This window comes from Gossypium hirsutum, chromosome D10 (genome assembly GCF_007990345.1).
Source record: "Gossypium hirsutum isolate 1008001.06 chromosome D10, Gossypium_hirsutum_v2.1, whole genome shotgun sequence".
Classification (NCBI taxonomy): Eukaryota; Viridiplantae; Streptophyta; class Magnoliopsida; order Malvales; family Malvaceae; genus Gossypium; species Gossypium hirsutum.
In genome coordinates this window covers 59,898,876-59,918,452 of record NC_053446.1, presented here as the reverse complement: position 1 = coordinate 59,918,452, position 19,577 = coordinate 59,898,876, and the positions used below count along the sequence as shown (strand labels likewise).

The 19,577-nt window shown below is 32.7% G+C and overlaps 2 protein-coding genes and 1 long non-coding RNA gene across 11 annotated transcripts; 2 read left to right on the top strand and 1 right to left on the bottom strand.

Moving 5' to 3' along the window:
- Window positions 1–1,118: 1,118 nt before the first annotated feature.
- LOC121222513 (uncharacterized) lies at window positions 1,119–4,479 on the bottom strand. 3 transcript variants are annotated; one of them, XR_005919835.1, is made up of 3 exons: window positions 4,304–4,479; window positions 4,145–4,214; window positions 1,119–1,410 (listed from the first exon to the last, which is right to left on the bottom strand). It is a non-coding gene; the product is annotated as an uncharacterized lncRNA (long non-coding RNA). The 3 variants fall into 3 exon arrangements; XR_005919836.1 differs by having other exon boundaries at window positions 4,323–4,479; XR_005919837.1 differs by lacking the exon at window positions 1,119–1,410 and adding an exon at window positions 2,657–2,740.
- Window positions 4,480–7,229: 2,750 nt separating this feature from the next.
- On the top strand, window positions 7,230–11,317 carry LOC121203452 (sarcolemmal membrane-associated protein). 2 transcript variants are annotated; one of them, XM_041103472.1, is made up of 4 exons: window positions 7,230–7,527; window positions 8,405–9,754; window positions 9,849–9,949; window positions 10,781–11,317. In XM_041103472.1, the coding sequence occupies exons 1-4, from the start codon at window positions 7,411–7,413 to the stop codon at window positions 10,917–10,919; spliced, it is 1,707 nt and encodes a 568-aa protein (XP_040959406.1). In that variant the 5' UTR covers window positions 7,230–7,410; the 3' UTR covers window positions 10,920–11,317. The 2 variants fall into 2 exon arrangements, with proteins under 2 accessions (XP_040959406.1, XP_040959407.1); XM_041103473.1 differs by having other exon boundaries at window positions 7,254–7,527; window positions 10,834–11,317.
- Window positions 11,318–13,050: 1,733 nt separating this feature from the next.
- LOC121222512 (uncharacterized) lies at window positions 13,051–19,274 on the top strand. 6 transcript variants are annotated; one of them, XM_041103471.1, is made up of 8 exons: window positions 13,051–13,297; window positions 13,560–14,809; window positions 16,333–16,451; window positions 17,020–17,646; window positions 17,721–18,027; window positions 18,509–18,674; window positions 18,778–18,868; window positions 18,960–19,274. In XM_041103471.1, the coding sequence occupies exons 2-8, from the start codon at window positions 13,646–13,648 to the stop codon at window positions 19,075–19,077; spliced, it is 2,592 nt and encodes an 863-aa protein (XP_040959405.1). In that variant the 5' UTR covers window positions 13,051–13,297; window positions 13,560–13,645; the 3' UTR covers window positions 19,078–19,274. The 6 variants fall into 6 exon arrangements, with proteins under 6 accessions (XP_040959405.1, XP_040959402.1, XP_040959404.1 ...); XM_041103468.1 differs by having other exon boundaries at window positions 18,766–18,868; XM_041103470.1 differs by having other exon boundaries at window positions 18,506–18,674.
- The last annotated feature ends 303 nt before the right edge of the window (window positions 19,275–19,577 follow it).

Sequence of the window (19,577 nt, the reverse complement as noted above, 5' to 3'; positions counted from 1 at the left end):
ACTGCCAGAACTTCCTCCTTACCATATTATCCCATCTCCATGCAATGTGACATGGCATGCAGATACAAAATATGAATGACAAGCATGTAATACATGCAATTGTACAATAATAGAAATCAAAAGGCATGGAATTCCATGCTTTGCAGAACATATGTGTAACAAATTCAACAAAAGCAAACCAGTTTCACCATAACATCACATGCATGGTCACATAGCAGATTCAGAGATACACAAAATAACATAATCAAACATCATATGCTCATATACAAACATAGCAAAACAGAAACATACCATCAAAATTATCAATATACAGATCATGCATATATATATTTCATGTACCTTTCCCACATTATGGACAGTAACATAATATCAGATATCATGCTTTCAAGTCTTATTTATACAATATGGATCCTACAAAGTGGCTAAATACGTATCACAAATAAATACGACCTTAGATGAAATTTCCAGAAAATGAGTTCACATGCCCATGTGGCCCACACAGTCAATAATAGATAATAAAGTTACGCATACTATACATGTTAGACTTTCGAAAGTCATGTAGCACTTCTAACCCATATCCGTCACCAGATTAGGGTTACGAGGTATTAACAGACATAACACAATTGAATATAATTAAAACAAATACATAATTCACAAAGTGAATTATAGAAATAAATATATAATTTACTTCATAAAATACATCAATCAAAAATGCAAAGTCAATCATCATTTTAATCTCAAATATTATAAACACAAAACTAAATTTTATTTATCAATTTTATTTATAATTACCAAAACCGTATATATATAAAATTTAAAAATTATTATACCTAAATCAATTTACAAAAGCCTTTCATTTTATTACCATGTAACAACGCATTTCATTGCACATTTTAAACATATATACTATTATATAAATTCAACTTCTAATCCTGTGAGTTTAGCTTCCCAATAGTATAACCCTGATCAAACTCAATTCCAACAATTAAAACTTTTATAAAATTGAACATTCATTTAATCTACTTATAACATGCAAGTAAAATATTTCTAAAATTTCGCATAAATACTTCCATTTGTAAGTATAATATATATACCTATATACATAATCATATAAATCTAACTCTAACAAACCACATAACCAAGCATAAATTTATCAAGTTGCATATAATCCTAAACCACAACCAAAATATTACTAATTTATCATTCAAACCAAAACCAAATAAAACAACTAATTTAGCCACATTTACAAGGCTTTAATACAGATTTACTAGCAAAATAACAATTTCATCTAATCTTAGACTATACATGCCATAGACTCAAAAGGAACTTCAACTTAAAATACCATTATCTATCGATAGTGTAATAAGCTTTTCTGACGATCCCCGATCTTGAACCACTTCAAAAAAAGATCTATAAGACAAGGAAAATAAACAGAAACAAACATAAACAGTAAGCCATTGATAGCTTAGTAAGTTTTTAACAATTAAATTAAAGAATTATAACATTTTACAAGCAAATTTGTTTATATATATATTTATAAATTCCTTGAATGCTTATAACCAAATATTTATGTTCATCAAGAACATATAACCGAATGTATATATGTTTCCCACAAATATATTTAAACTAATTTATGTTCACATCAACGCACATGTCCAAATGCATAAATAAACTTATCAAACTCTTATATTCAATGCATATACTCATCCAAGGTATATATATATATATATAAAACCGAAAACATATGTTCCTATCAAATACTTTTAGCCGTATGCATATAAGCAGCAAAATATAGAACCAAATACTCACAACCACATTTTTATAATTTATTACAATTTATCAATGTGATTATCTAATTCCAATTAAGACATAAATATCACTTATTCAAAATGATTCATCATTATATAGTCTGTTAGGCTTGAAGCTCGAATCAGAACACTGGCATTAAGCCTGCTAGACATTAAGTCTGTAAAGTTCACCGGCATTAAGCCTGCTAGGCACAGGACCTGAATATCACAAATACGAAAATAATTTCTCGTATAACTCTTACTGGCATTACACATGTTCAAAACATATGTGTATAATTCATGTAACATTATCCACACTTTCAAGAAATTGGCAAACCATAACTGAATCACATCTGTACTTACAATCCATACTTTTAGCTCAACTCAATAATTTTATATATACATTTATATCCATTGGAACCACATTCATCCAAAAATATATAGTTCATACCTTAAATTCATTTGAAGAATTTATACATACACGTACAACTATGTTCAGCTTCATACATTTTCATGTATATATTTCACAGCTTTAATTTAACTCAAACTATACTTGTATATATATATAATCGAAACTCACATATACAATATAACATACATACCTTAAATAAATTCCAAAAATTACACAAGTACATACATATATATTGAGACTTCAAATATATATTTATAACTCCCATACTTCAAATAAAATCAGGAACCTATATATATGTATACATATATATTCGAACAATATATATATTCATACATATGCCTTTCATACTTTAATTAAGCTCAACTTATATTTTTTTTATCACAGCTCATTAATAATATAAATCATATAAATGTATATACGCTGATTTAAAAACATTAAATTGCTAATAGACTTACCTCGGACGATGAAAAATCGAAATCGGACAATTATTTGACTACTTTGGCTTTTCCCAGATCTAACTCCGATTTCTTTAGTTTTCGATCTAAATATATTCAAAATGAGCTAGTTTAATCATTATCACATTCAATTTAGTCCAAAAACACATAAATGGGTAATTTACCATTTTACCCCTGACATTTATACTTTTTGCAATTTAGTTCCTATTGCATAAAACACAAAATACACAAAATTTTTCCACACTATGCTAGGGCCGAATGTCCATATACTTCGTACAAATCCACACATTTCTTTTATTTCACATTTTAATCCCTTAAAATTTTATTTTTACAATTTAACCCTATTTACTCAATTTCACCAAAATTTCAAAGATAAAACATATTAATCTAACACCTAACTTTCATATTTCATCAACTAACATCACAAAGTTCAAGCATTCATCAATGACACATTTCAAAATCATCAACGGCACATTTCAAAATCATCAACAATTCACCAAATTAAGACATGGGTTTTGAAGTATTCAAAGCAACAATCTCAAAAACGTAAAAATTATCAAAAACTGAAATAATTTCATACCTTAATCAAGCTAGTAGAGTGCCGAATCTCTAATAAGCTTTAATGGTTTTCTTCTTTGTTCATTTCGGCTAAGAAAGATAATGAAAATGGCCATTTTTTATGTTTTAACATAACATATATTATTTATTTGTTATTTTACTTATTTAACTTTTATTAATTAATTTAATAAACATATAATATAAGGTTAATGTTGACTATTGCCACCCACTATCTTATTTTTGGTCTTATTGCACCTTTAAACCTCCCATTTAAAAAGACAACAACAATTAGGTGCTTTTAGATTTGACCTCTAAATTTTCATTTTACGCGATTAAGTCATTTTACTTATTCGGTCATTCAAACGATAAAATTTAAACACAAAAATTTCACACAATCAAATTCACACATAATAAACACAAAATAATATTAAAGTATTTTTTCGACTCGGTTTCGCGGTCCCAAAACCACCATGTCCGATTAGAATCAAAATCGGGCTGTTACAAGTCATATTAATGGAAGCAGAATATCAAATCTCATATTTTACATTCTTATTTACTAGTATACGGACCCTACGGAATGCCTAAATTTGATGCGTACATAAAAAACAACCTAAGGATAAAATTTTAGAAAATGGGCCCACACGATCTCACACACGCTCGTGTGACACACACGGTCTGGCACACGGCCGTGTGATGTTGACAGTGAGTTTTTTAGTATCGCGCCGTTCACTATTTTTTAAAGTTTTTCGTTACACACTTGATTAGTTTCTAAAGCAAACTCAACCACGAGAATTCCAGTACCTAAATCGACATCCCAGAAAGTGAAAATTATCAATCATACATTTAAAACCAAGTCATAAATCAAACACAACCACCAAACTAAAGCCTAACCAAACATAACATCCCTTAATCTGGAAACATTAATCACTTACCCTTGCAAAGTGGAAGCCTAACATAGTGCCTAAGTCGTCGGTGAAACATTGTACGAACCACCCTCTTCTCCTATTAGAAACAAAAATGATTAATAATCGAATATTACAGAATATTATAACCCCTAATCAACATACGTAAAACGAACTAACAAATCTTACCACCGAAGAACGCACTTACGAGATTTACACTTAATCATCAATAGAAATTCTTTGCTCAAACACAACACTGCAATGATCATACATCATGTAATCAATAATAGAGAAAACAATAATAAAGTAGCAAAGACCGACATTGAAATTTTGAAAGCCAACAAAAGAGAAAAGGAAAGAACAAGAAGAAAAAAAAGCGACAAAACAAATTTTGAAAGTCACACGTCCGTGTGGACCACACGGGTTGGGTTGGTTAGGCCATGTGGGCCACACGAGCATGTGAGCCTATTTTTTTTTATAAAACTTCGTTAGGGTAGTGTTTGAAATACGATTTGAAATTAGTCACTTCATAGGTTTCGAAATGTGTTACGTATGTATTATGGATATAAAATCTAATATTTTTCCTCTATTAATATGATTTCTAAAAGCATGATATTATATTCTGATGTGTATAGCATGTATGACATATGTGCATCTGATATCTGTATAGTATTGCATGTGCATTGGGGTGGGATAATGACGTGACGAAGAAAGTGTTGGCAGTTTAATGATTTGTCTTATCTGGTGGTTTAAAGCACACATCTGTTCTGGTGGCTTGGATGCACTTATCTGATTCTGGCGAGCTACCGCATTATATCTGGTAGCTTGTCTGCACTATTCTAAAAAGTGACATACGCTCACTTATAGGTGTGTGGGGTTGGATGAGTATTCATTACCCTAATTGGTGTGTAAGGATGGACGAAGATGGTGTGTAGTGGATGGGGGTAAGACTTGTTTCTGTATCTGAAATTGCATTTGTATCTGGTTCTAAAATTGTAACTATATTTGTATCTGCAACCGCTTTTTGTATCTGAATTGTATCTATTTTTGTATTTGTTCTGTTTGTTTGGCTTGAGTTACACACTGAGCTCGTTAGCTCACCCTTTACTTTTATCCTCTTAGGTAATCAGCAAACCTAGGATTGGACGGCGTGCGGGAACTCGGGTTGGATTCTTTATTAATAAATGGTTATTAAAGGTTTTTGTGTTATAATGGACTTTTCGAACTTTTTGGATTGGTTTATGTTGGCCTTTATTTTTGTTTTGATTTGCTTTTAGTTGGATTTAGTAGTTATTATTTTAAATTGCAAATTCACATGTTTTGTTTTACAAACTTAGCAATGGTTTTCAATATTTTATAACTTAGAAAATTCCCATTACAAAATGAGGTGACCACTCAAATGCTTTTCAATAATTTTATTGAGTAATTCCTTAAAAACTAGAAAATGATTTAACAAATTTAGCAATGTTTGATTTATACTATTTCGAATTAAAAATATGGTTTTTAAGCGAACTTATGTAATTTCTCAAGATTCGGTCATAACGTCTAGGTCGGTTGTGAGGTATTACAATTTTTTATTAGTTTACTAAATTAAATTAAAAATGTTACTAAATTTATCATAAAAATATAAATTCAAAAAATCAAATTAAAAAACTTTAGAGGGCTAAACATATATTTTTCTTTTTCTAAAACACTAATTATAATATTAAAATAAAAAATTTAAATCTTAAAGGGGATTAAAAAGTAATTTTACAAAATTTAAGGGGGAATGGGCTCTTGTCGACCCCCTAAATTCGTCTCTGCTTCTAACAAAGTCATCTCCTAAATTCAAATTTGAAATCTTTTCTCTTAAAGTGCACTGTCTGTCAAAGTCATACATGACAAGTAGTTGGAAGAAGTAAAAATTAATATTTTTTTCTCGAGTATATAGGCCAAGTTCAAAATTTGAAGTTGACATTATTGAAAGAATTTTACTTGAATACATTTCCGACCCGAACAAGACTTAAGCTTACTAATATGCAAAATTATTTCATTTTTTATGAAATAAAGTTTGAAGTATATTTGTTTTTAGATACATTTACCATATGATAATAGTATAATATTTAATATAAAAAATATTATATAGTAGCTAACTGGTTTTTTTTCAAAACGGACCTAAATAAATTGATTATTTACAAAAATGATTTAAAAGTGTGAAATTTTGTACGAAAATGTCCTATTTTCTACAATACATGTTGGTGTCAATAATCTCACTGTCGGCACTCCATCATCTCATAATGATTGCTCGGTATATAAAAAATGATTTTTTTTTGTGTCGGCACTGTGTTCGCCAACACCAATATGTATTTTTGCAACTATAATTTAAAAATATGAGTATTTCACAATTAGAAAAAAATATTTTAAGTGACGCCGGCAACGAAAACGCCTGCACCAAAAAAAGCACAGACATTTTTTTTTAAATTTGAACCGTTGCCAACAACGTGAACGCATACGTCTATTAAAATATTATTATTTTTCTTTTTTTAATCACGAAATATCCGTATTTTTAAATTATAGTTGAAAAAATACACACTAGTGCCAGTGATTACAGTGTCGACATAAAAAAATCATTTTTATATACCAGACAATCATTACGGAATGGTGGTGGAATGTGGTACCAACAATGAAACTGCCAACACCGGCATATACTATAAAAAATATGTCATTTTCGTACAAAATTTTACACTTGGATCATTTTCATAAATAATCAATTTATTTAAATATTAACCTAGATAAGTCATTAAACCCAAACTTATTCCATATATTTATTTAAAGGTCAACAAAAAAAGGGGACAAGACAACAGTAAATGTCTCGTAATTCCAGGGCATAGTGTACGTAAATAAATATTTAGAAGCTTAATCTATAACCGCTATTATCAGAGTAAATTGCATTTTATTGAAATCAAATCATAATAATAATCTGATCTTAAATAAATACTTTACCATAATTTATTATTATTATTTTTGTGTTTTTTTAAATGGTTTATTGCTAATTTTTTGTTGGGATGGAAGAATAATTTCCAAATAAATCCAAAAATAAAACAGTATGAAGGGCCCCAAATTTCAGATTTGAAATCGCAGCGCGAAATTAAGAAAAAAAAAATACTGTTAAAATTCCCAAACAACCCCCGTCTGATTTCACGAGAGAAAAATAAATGAGACCCCAAAATAAAATGTTGACCAACTAATTTTCGAATCCCCATTATTTGTTTACTTTGTTTCTTTTTTCGTGATTTCGAGTAGTTTGGGGTTTAGCAATGGCGAAGTTGGAGAAACCTGTTTCAGCTGAAGATAGTTTATACGGATTCAAAGAAGTAGCTGAAGGAGCGGCCATTTTTATTCAGAAAAAGCTGCATTCACCTGGATTTGAGAGTGTTAGTTTTTTTTTTACACTAATTTTAAGCACATTATTTAATTTATTTTGGAGCTCTTTTTTTTTTAGATATGAACTGAAAGATTCAAGTGCTAAAATGAGTTAAATTTGTTAAGGAATGTCTCTTTTTCATTCTTTGTAGGTTGAATGAAAACATGTAAATCGATGGAATCATGATTATTAATTATTAAATGAGAAATACTGGAATTTATGTACAAAATGTGAGTGTTCAAGGATGGAAATTGTTTCATTATTTTTAATTTTTTTGAACTTACCCAGTTAATAAAATGTTAGAGATTTTCAAGATTTTTAATTTCCTTTTTGTGCTCACATGATCTTATGTTTAACAAGGATCATTAATCCTTTTGATTTTCAGTTGTAGTTTGCCTTAATTTTAAGAAATTTCAATTGGGAATTTTCTTGAACTTCACTTAAGAAATTCCAAGTGTTATGCATACTTATATATAGATTCCTTTGGGTGGGTGCAGGGTTAACTAAAAGAGTTTCTTAAAGAAATAAGAAAAAAAAATCGAAATTACATGAAAAGACTAATAAATTATGAACTAAGAATTTTTTCTGAATGGGTTGAAAACTGGATTAGATTGAAGGAGCTAAAGGAATGACGATTTTGTTTAGGTTGCATATAGCATTGCTGTTGATACAGTTTTTAAGGTTAAAAGTTGCCTTTTGCTATTATAACCATGATTTGAAATAGGCCTGAAATTTTGTGGCTTTTGGGGTTGAATTACACATTTTGGAGATGAAATGACTTTATTACATTCATCTCTCTCTAGACTTTTATTTGATTGAAAAGGGTTGCCTATAACAAAAAAGTAATAAGCTGCTGAGTCTTCTTGTTTTCCTTTTTCTCATTTCAGGTTGATAACAAGCATAACTGCAATATTGAAGATTTACAGGCTGTAGGAGTTGATCTTTTGTCAAAGATTCATAATCTTGAGAACAGATTTGCTACTGTATTTCTAGAATCCAGGATTTCTGAACTGGCTGTTGCTGAGTTTGATGACGAGATTCGACTTTGTTTAGCTGAGTTAAAGCAGTTGTGTACTCTTTATTCATTTGCAAATCCTAAAGGAGCTCATGGATATGATTGTTTGGAAACTTTGAGAAGTTCAGATTTGATTAGTCAAACACAGCAGGTTTCTCCTTGTCTAGAAGATGGTGGTCTGGTCAAGGAATTGTCAGCAAAATTAATAGAGATAGAGAAGCTTAAATCAGACAATTTGGTCAAGGACAATGAGCTCGAGGCTTTGAGGAATCGGCAAAAAGAGTTAGAAGCTCATATTTGTTCCGTTGAGAAGCAGAAAAGCCAGTTGGAGGAAAATATGGAAATAATGCGGAGAGAAGTTGTTGTTACAGCTAAATTCTTGGATGATTTGCGGAGTGAAATGATGGAACTTAATAGCAATATGGATTCCCGGATGTCTGCCAACAAAATTCTCGTAAAGAAACCTTCAGAACTCGAAGAAGGAAAGAAGGGAATGGAAGTTTATTTATCTCAACTAGAAGAAGAAAATTTACTTTTATCAGAAGGGTTATGTTGTTTAGAAGAAAAATTAATGTACCCTAATGATGGAAGAGAGTACTGTCACATGGAACTACAAATTCCAGAATTTGATGCTACGAATTTCAAAGATGAGATAATAAGAAGATTGGAAGATGAAATGGAGGTGCGAACATTTGTTATGATACAGAAGGTTGACGAGATGCAAAGGCAATGGTCAGTAGTTCAAGAAGAGTGTGAGTGTCTCAAAATCGAAAACCTTACACTCATTGAAGAATGTAGTATGCTTCAGAAAGCAAATGAAGACCTAAGGAAACAAAAGATGGAGTTAAATGGGCGGTGTACAGTCCTGGAAGTAGAATCGAAAGAATCAGCAAACGGTTGTTCTAATATGCTGAACAAGGTTGACAACCTCCAAAGAGAGAACCAGCTTTTGGAAGAAGAAATTTCGGCTCAGTTGCAGAAAAAAGTACTCCTTCAGGATGAAATTTTGGCTCTTAAGGAAACAATTAGTGAAATCAAGTTTGAAAATGAAATGCTGGAAGCTTCTTTTGCGATGCTATTGAGAGACTATGAAGAACTTGAGGCTGAAACAACCTTATTTGTTCAGAAAATCTCTAATAGTTGCAGTTGTGGCAAAGTTTTCCTTGAAGAAGCCTTGGGAGCTCAAAAAGGTTTGCTGAAAAATGAGCAAGCCTACATACTGGTTAGTGTTGCTATAGTTTTTCCATTTCCTGCTAGTTGATCAAAATCTTTAACATAAGTTACTCTAAAAGCTCACTTTTCTCTTTTTGTGTCAGGCTGATAACAAACAAAACTGCAATACTGAAAGTCAATTTATGGGAGGTGAGCTTGCAGAAGTTTTAGATGTAGATGACTTGTATAAGGCCCAGCTTAAGAGGTGCGTATAAGCGGTAGGGTTCCTGATCTGAAAGATTTGAATTATGTCTTTAGAACCTAATATCTGAGGGTTTATTTCTTACATTTTGATAAACAATTATTTATTATGTTCCATTTTTTTTTCTGACAAGGTGATTTTTTGTCTAATGAACTTGCCTTATCTGAATAACATGACAGCAAGCAGTTATATATATAACTTCTAGGTAAAATCACAAATTAAGTATTCAGATCAACACTTAGGTTAGTACGATAAGAAAGCTGCATAAAGGATCCAAACATAATATAAATGTAATATAACAAATGCAATCTTAATCTATAATCTATTACAATTAAGCTCCACAAATGCAACAATAGAACAGTCAGCTTCTTATTGTTATGCATCAGCAGTATATATAAGAAAAGAGAGAAAGGTATTTCTACCGGAGCCTTATGGGGCTTTTGCTACTTCGAACTTGAGAAATATTTCTTTCTCCCTCTCTACTCCTTGTACGTCTGCTAACTTGATTCCAGAATTACCTCTTGGGGCTGGAATTATAGGCTAGCCAAAACAAGTCTTGGTTGAGGTTTGTTAAAACTTAGAACTATCTCTAATTTTCTTGTTTGCTTAGGCTAGCTAGAAAATGGAAGGGGAAAGAGATAAATAATAAGCATTGTATGTATGCAACTGTCATAGTAAGGGATTGAGCTGACAGCCTTAATTTGCTGAATAAATAGTCGCATATGTATTTCATTTTGTGGGTTGCACATTTGTCAGAGGTTTTGAACAGACATGAGATTCTTAAGCTGTGGATATGAATACTAACAATCTTCTGTAAACTTTGCTTTTGTTCAGTTTGTTTTTGAAGAACGTAAGCACTCATCTAGACATTCCTGCAAATTCGACAGGTGAAGGTGTTGGAACAAAAGACAGACATGAATGCAAGGTACCGACACTTGAGATCGAGATGAGTGCTAGGTATTATATGTGTTGAAGGTGCTGGATTAAACAAAAGACATGGATGCAAGGTACCGATATTTGAGATCAAGTTGAGGTAGAAGCTGCTGATCCTCAATGTAGCTTAAAGTTGGCGATGGCAGAATGAACTCGGTTTTGGAATTCCGGGTAAGTTTGGTTATATCTGTCATTGATATGCTGCCCCAACAACCCTAACAACACTTTTCGTCACTCCCTATTCTGGGGTCCGGGTGACCGGGGCAGAAGTTGTAGATTTTTAGGGTTAAGGAAGCAGTAATTAAAACATAAAATGTAACAATGGCAGCTTTGGATTAATGTACACTATATTTGCAGTTGGTAATATACCAGTAAACTACAATTGTAAACCTTGATGTTATTGATTGAGCAATCATCATGAACTTGCTTTAGAATTTATTCTTCCTTTTGTTAGTATAATTTAAATTACAATAAAAAAATATAACATAATATTTAAAATTTCTTTTTATTTATGTGTAGAAATGTCTGCTAGGCTAGACTTTATGGAATGAATTATGTCAAATTAAAATGTAGATACTAAATCTTAAATTTTAACATAATGGAGGGGTTGCAACCATAGTTTAACCTAAAACAATCTATACCTAACACAACTATTTTTATTTTATTTTTGGAAAAAGTTTAGGAAATTTAAATATATTCAAGAATCTAATTATGAAAAAAATTAGTTTTAATTGTATTTATAATTGTGAATGTTAACCTTTTAATTTTACATGTCTTTGTTTGATTTAATAAAAGGAATCGATGGTTTTAAAAAATAAATTTTAATTTTTTAATAGTAAAGACATAAATTAAGTCATTATATTAATAAGAAAATAATTTAATTTTTTGGTAGGTAAAACAAATAAATAAAACTAACTACATATTATTTCTATGTGTGATACTGCCAATAAAAGAAAGTGCTAGCATCTCCTTTGGAATCTTCTCAAATATCTTTAATTTTTGGTTCGTTCTTAAAGTCATTTTGGTCTAGCAGTTAGCAATTTTGTTGCATTCTCTAAGAAAATAGTGAATGATCCAAAGATCTTCTATTCACCAATAGGTGATAAATACGAAATGACTGAATTTAAACTTACGAGAGAAGTAATTTTTAATGCTATTTTAATAAAAAACTTAAAATTTGACAAATGTTATTTTAAATTCATGAATGTTAAAGCAATGTATATTTATGGATTGGGTTGAAGCAAATTGTCCAATCAACTAAACAAATAACGTGTATAATTTTATAAATTTCTTTTCGAATAATTGCATTATAGGTTTTGATTATATCTGTTCTTTTTGGCACAATGACTATAACTACTCATAACTCCTTCCCAACTCATAAATAAGAGGATAATGCGCTTTAGTGCACTCGAACCTACATCCTCTCGAGTTAAGACTCAATCGACAATTTTTTATATTTTTTATTTATTGAATTTTTTATCTAATAATCTTAATATTATTTTAATGTTTACATTATAGTAGTATTATATATTTAGCATAGATTTACTTATTTAATGTGTTCTAAATTACATAATATATAAAAATAACATAATATAAAAGATTATAAATTTAAAAACAGGCCGAGCCCGAGCTTTAAATATTCAAGCTTGAACTTAACCCATATTTTAAATGGGTCTAATTTTTTACCCAAATTTATTTTCTAGACTTAATATTTTTTTTGAAACCCTTTCAAATTTCGAATATATCTTTCGACTTAAACAAATAACTCAACCCATCAACGGATATTTAAATTATTCATATTTAAGTCATCAATTACTTACAAGCTTACTCAAAGCTATAATTAATTTTTTTTACATTTTTTATATTATCTTACTTTCAAAACTATTTTATTAAAAAAATAAATTGATTGTATAAATAAAATAAAATAAGAAAAAGGAGAGAGTAGAGCGGTGGCGTCATAAAGCAAGCAAGAAAAAGGAAGTGACCGAGTCACTCCAAATATTTAATGACGTGGCATAAAGCTATTTGACTCCCAAAAAATATAAATTACAAAATAAAAAATAAAAAAAGCTAAAAGTTTTAATACGTGTCACTTTGTGGTAAATCGGCGCGCCTCTCTCTCTTCTTCCGTAAATAAATTAGTAATTAAATTAATTGAAAAAAATCACCCAAACAGAAAATTATGAACCAAAAAAATTCTCCCTTTCATGTAATTTATAAATTTCTCACATCCTTCTCGCCTTTGATCTCTCTCTCTCTCTACTTTTCTCTCTCTTTTTTTTTTTTTTTATAATTTTTTATTTTTCTGAACAGATAAAATTTCTATTTCAGTTTCCTATTTTGATTTACAGGGAAAAATAAACCCCGCATTTCGATTCACGGAAAAGGGGATGGAAAATTCATTATAAACTTTCGCAGGTACGTCTCTTTCGTCTCAAGTTTTTCTTTCATTTTCAACAAATTTCAATAAATTTTTCTTCATTTTTTTTTTATTTTTTTGGGATTTTTTCCGTATTGTTATTAGGTGAAGAAATGAGTTGGAGCTCTATTCTTGGCCAAATTTAGGGCTTAGGACATAGTTATTTTTGTTTGATTTTTAATTTGCTTTGTTAATAAATTTTGAAAACCAAATTAGGGTCTGGTTTTGTAATTTTTTGTATATATACATGTATTTTGACAGGGTTGTGATCTTGGGTAAATTTGAAGGCAAATGAAGCGAATGGGTTAATTGTATTAGGAAAAAGATTTAGGTGTAGGAAAAAAAATATGACTGATTTTGAGGCTTTACAACAAAAACCAGAATCTGCAAATGACGTCAGAGCTGAATTGGAAAGGGGTTTGGAAGAATTGATGAGAGGGCATTTAGATGATTGTATGTCATTTGCATCATGCAGTTCTAATAGAAATCCTGATGATGAGGATGACGAGGGCGATCAGCTTGTTAGGAGGAGGAGAAGGTCTGATCTTGAAGGTGATGATTTGGCTGAGTCATCCGCTGCTAGAAGGCGGCATTCTAGGATTTTGAGTAGATGGGCTGCTAGGCAGGCTCAGGAAATGATGACTACGATGGAGAGGAGGAACAGGGAGTCTGAATTGATGGCTTTAGCTGGTTTGCATACTGTTTCAATGCTTGACTCTTCGTTCTTGAGAGAGTCGCAGTCATCTGCTTCTAGGCGACAAGGGGGGAATGTGGAGAGGCCTAGTACTCAGGCTTCTTCAATTTTGCAAATGTGGAGGGAGTTGGAGGATGAGCATGTCTTGAATAGGGCACGAGAGAGGGTGAGGGAAAGGTTGAGGCGGCAAAGCAATGCTGATAGTAATACAACAATGTCTAGTACAACTTTGTCTGAAAGTCATGGGAGTGAAAATCCTGGGAGCATTGTGGATGTGAGTGAGAGCGAGAATGACTATGGAACATGGTCGCATGATCAAGGTGTGTCACAGAATGATCGTGGGGATAATAATGTGTCTAGTAGGGAGCACTCACCTGATCTCGGTGAAGTTGAGAGAGAAAGGGTGAGGCAGATTGTTCGTGGATGGATGGAGAGTGGGATTAGTGATCATTCATCCAATGTTACTCAAAGGGCTGGCAATCCTAGAGCTGAATGGCTTGGCGAAACCGAACGTGAAAGAGTTAGAATTGTCCGGGAGTGGGTGCAAATGACAAGTCAGCAGCGAGGTGTTCGTGGAGGACGGAGGGAAAATCAGTCAGCGACAGTTAGTGTGCAAGTTGATCCTGTTCGGGAAGGCTCAGTTGCTGAGCATGATGAACGCCAACCAGAACATATTCGGAGGGACTTGAGGAGGTTGCGTGGTAGACAAGCAATAATCGACTTGCTTGTGAGGATTGAGAGAGAAAGGCAAAGGGAACTTCAGGGTTTGTTGGAGCACCGTGCTGTATCTGATTTTGCTCATCGTAACCGCATTCAGGTTAGTTGGCTATCATGAAGTCTGTTAAGTTTGTGCTTCTCTAAGATGGCACTAACTCCCATGCATTTGTATGTGCTGCAATTCTTTTCTTTGTTTCAAGTAATTATATTCAGCTAAGCTGTAGATATTTGTTTTTGACTTTTCTAATTAGCAGGAAATATAAATTTGCTTGATTTTAAATTGAGTTGAAGTAAACTGTGCATATTTACTATTGTACTAGTGTTGTGCTACTTGATTTTGCACTTATATTGCAGCATACTGGCACGGTCTCTTTCTTATTTTTGTTTATAATACAAGGATTACAAGTTTGCCTCTTCATGCATGGATATTAGTTCTGTGGTTTGAGTCAGTGTTTCAACTTCAACATATATTGTAGTTCAAAATGAGATTAACCTGATTAATAAGGTATAAGGGTTCAAAAGCTTTTTTTCTGGAAAATTTGTGGACACAAAGCATGTTTGATTGGCTCAACTCTTGGCTAGACTCAATTTTTTGTTTAGCTGCTCGAAAAGCTTGAGCTGTGGAAATCCCTGGTTATGTTGGTCTAACCATGAAAGGCATAGGAGATTTCGGGCATTGCTTAGGCCAAGTTAAACAAATGACTGGATACTGAGAAACTAGATAATAAACATGAAACCTCCCTCTTACTTTATGTTGCTAATAAATAGTTTTTGCACTTTTTATTTAATGATTCTGACCTGAGACTGTAGTTCTAGATAACATATTAAAGCACTCCTTAGAGTTCCTTGAAAATGCAGTCTTTTTGCCATATTGTTGGTTGCGCTTTTTTTGGTTGTTTGAAGCTTTTCACGACCATATTCTTTCTTCTTCGAGCATATTGAGGATTTTTGTTGAAGGTCTATTGTTCTGATTTTCTTACAAGGCTTATGCTTCTGCTTTGACTAACCAATCAAGAAATGAATAAGTAAATAAAAACAGAAAAGCATGTGAAACAGCGAAAGCATGACTCTAGCTTTTTCTGGAATGAATGCATTCAATATCAAAATAAGAGGCGTTTTGTGCTTTTCTGCAACGGCATTCCTTCAGTAGAATGAACATCTTAAGTATTTGCTATAACCATTGGAATGGTGCATTAATAGTTGACCAATCTTGTATCGAACTAGTAGTCAAAGTTAGGTGACCATGACCTTCAATGATGCCCCAGGCTGAGTTAATGCTATCATATTGACATATACCTTGTTGCCGCCTCCTTTTTTCAACATTTTTCTCCTTTGTTGCTGCCTGTATATAAATTAAGATGCATACATATTCATGCAAGGCCAGAAACCAAGAACACTCGTGCTTTTGCTTCTTGGTAGACTGGGTATATCAGGGCTAAGAGTGAAAGTAACATTAATATGTATATTTTCAAGAACATATTTAATTTTGTTAAGGTAAAAAATATGTTGATGTATTGCATTATCACACATCTTGTCATGTATATATTTTAAATGCCTTTTCCTACCTGGATTTTTATTTGCATATATGACTATGCTTACCTATCAGCGCTTTTAACTTTTCAGTCACTGCTTAGAGGTAGATTCTTACGAAATGAAAGACCTGTTGAAGAGGAGAGACCAACTTCAGTAGCAGCAAGTGAATTAATTCAGTTAAGACAACGGAACACTGTATCTGGTTTGAGGTATGGATATTTTCCATTGATGCTCACAGTTAAGAAGTTTTAACTGTTAATATTTTTTTTTTTAATAATTTGTGAAAGGTTGATGGTTTGAAAGTAATGTTACATTCTGAGGAATTTTGGCATATAATACATACCACAAGGTGCATTGCTTGAATCATACATGGGATATGGTGCTTGGGATTGACAATCTTGCTATGTTTTTGTTGATGTACCATGCAGCTAGACCTCATTTAGAGGAGGGGGTTCTGTTTCCTATTATACTATGTAGTTGTGTATTGATCTATAACATTCTCCAATTCATGGAAAATTGGAACAACTTAGTTTGAAAATTTCCCATTTGTGCTTTTATGTTTGAGAAACATAAAAGTAGATATTGCCAGCAAACAGTGATAAAAATGTGGTGTGTATGGTTTTTTATTAAAATAAGGCATGGATCACTTTGCAGTTCATCTACCTGCCTCTAGATTATGGCTTGAACAATCTTCGCAATTCTCATTTCAGCTTATTCAAGCACAAAACTTTTGTACTTATACTTTGATTTTTGCATTGCCATTTTTTCCCCATTTAGGGAAGGGCTCCATAACAGATTAGCAACAAATGTCCAAAATCAAGCAGACAGCAATTCTGCAACCACATCTAGCAATGTCATCAATGATTCTAGACACGAACTTCCCCAAACAAACATGTCACCAGATGTCCAAGGAGAAAACATTGAGCGTACACAACTTAGGAGTTTGGAAAGTGGCATCGCAGAGTTGCCTAATCAAACAGGAGTTCTGGTTAGGAACATGGCTGTTGAGAGCATAAGTTGGCAAGAAAATACTACCCAAGGTGGGAATTGGCGAGAACCAGCTGCGAATGATGAGAGAGGAAACTGGCAACAACCAACATATGCTCAGTTCAACGAATTGAGAGACAACAGTACAGAAGTAATGGATACAAATTGGCAAGAAAGTTCAGTTAGTGAGCATCGTCAAGAAAATCCTGGAAATGAAAATGGAGAAGCAAATCGTCCACAGGGAGCCCAGAGGGTTTGGCATGAGGGTCGCTCTCAAGAAGCTGTTGATAATTGGTCAGAAGGGCGTTCTGGTCCTCCAAGAGCACGTCGTGCAATCCCGGTTAGAAGGTTGAATAGATTTCACCCACCCGAAGATGATAATGTGTATGGTATGGAACTTAGAGAACTTCTGAGCAGGTATTTGATCTCATATTCGTTTTTTTTCTCTTAAAACAGTTATACTTTGATGGTTGACTTAATTTAATTTGTAGGAGAAGTGTCTCAAATCTGCTTCGAAGTGGTTTCCGGGAAAGCCTAGACCAGTTAATACAGTCTTATGTGGAAAGACAGAGTCGTTCACCCATTGATTGGGATCTGCATAGAAATTTGCCAACTCCAGCCTCCCCAGAGCCTGATCAAGAGCAGGAGAGGGGTGAAACAAATGATGATCAGAATGATACTATTAACAGGCCTTCACTGGTGCTACCTTCTCCTCCAGTGCCACCACCACAACCACTGTGGCATCATGATTTACATCACACTAGGTGGTCTAGGCACAGCATGCATAGATCTGAAATTGTAAGCCATCTTTCTTCATCTGGCAACTGTATTTTACCAATTGTACTGAATCTGATTCAATGCTGTTCGTAGAATTCTCTGTTAGGTATTAAGTTTTCTGTTGGAATAACTTTTAACATATAGAGGTGATCTAAGAATTGTTGTTGTGAGTTTCATACTGAAGATGAAATTATTTATGGAAGTGATCCCATTTGGAGAGACATTTTGTTGGGTAAGTAATTGAATTGTGTATCAGGGATTTTGTTGTCTTCCCCGATGTGAAACCACAGTCATAGTAATCAATTTCATAGCAAACTCTTTAGGTGACTGCTGGATTTAATGATGTTTCTGTTTTTTTATCATTTTAAGTTGTCAGTCTTGGTTAGTTCGATACATGCTGAATATTCTGTGGAAAGGGGCCCACATTTGATATTTTGAGTCCCTATACAAGGTATATATTACTCTGCATCAAGTTTTTCACAGGGCTTCCTATTATCAGCAGGAATGGGAGATGATCAATGATCTAAGAGCTGATATGGCAAGACTCCAGCAGGGCATGAGCAACATGCAGAGGATGTTGGAAGCCTGCATGGATATGCAGCTGGAGTTACAGCGATCTGTCAGGCAGGAAGTCTCTGCTGCTCTGAATCGTTCAGCTGGTGAAAAAGGTTTTTAAAACCATTATTTTGGATTCTTTTATTTCCGTGCCATGAGGTGGTTTTAGAATGTTTCTGTTTTCAAATTTCACTTGCATTACAGTTTTGAGTGCAGAAACATCAGAGGATGGATCGAAATGGGGTCATGTAAGGAAAGGGACTTGTTGTGTTTGTTGTGATAGCCATATTGATTCACTATTGTACAGGTTTACCTCCTTAAACTTTTCTAAACCTTCTTGTGTTCAATTTTCGCATATGATATTAAAATCCTTAGATGATTTAAATATTGGTTTGCAGATGCGGACACATGTGCACTTGTTCAAAATGTGCGAACGAGTTGGTTCGGGGTGGCGGAAAATGTCCATTGTGTCGAGCACCAATCGTGGAGGTAATCCGTGCATACTCAATACTGTAAAGAGAAGACTGGTATAGTTATAAAAAGAAGAGGCTCCAAGCTGTAGAGAGTCATTAAAAAGGGTTGTTGCCTGTGTTTGTTCTGATTATATGTAGAATGCTATGGTATGCAAGTTTATAATTGGAATAACAATTGGCATCATTGATTCATTGATATATGCTTAAAAATAAAATGTCAGTCATAATATTCAGTCCTCATTTTATTTATTTTTCAAAGAAGGTTTAGGGTTTATGTTCTAAAATTGAACCATAACTTAATGACTATCAGGATATGGATATGCTAAAACAAGGCATTCTAAACCCAAACTGACCATTGGATTTGAATGTTTCCCTATTCAACGAGTGAGGATAAATCTCTAGTTATCCATATGCATTTACTTCAATTCCCCTTGATATTTTAATCATTTAAAAATTTAAAAAATAAATTAATAAAATAATATCGATTTTTGAATCAACACGGTGCCCAATTCAAACAAGATTTTCAAAGAATTGAATTTATTT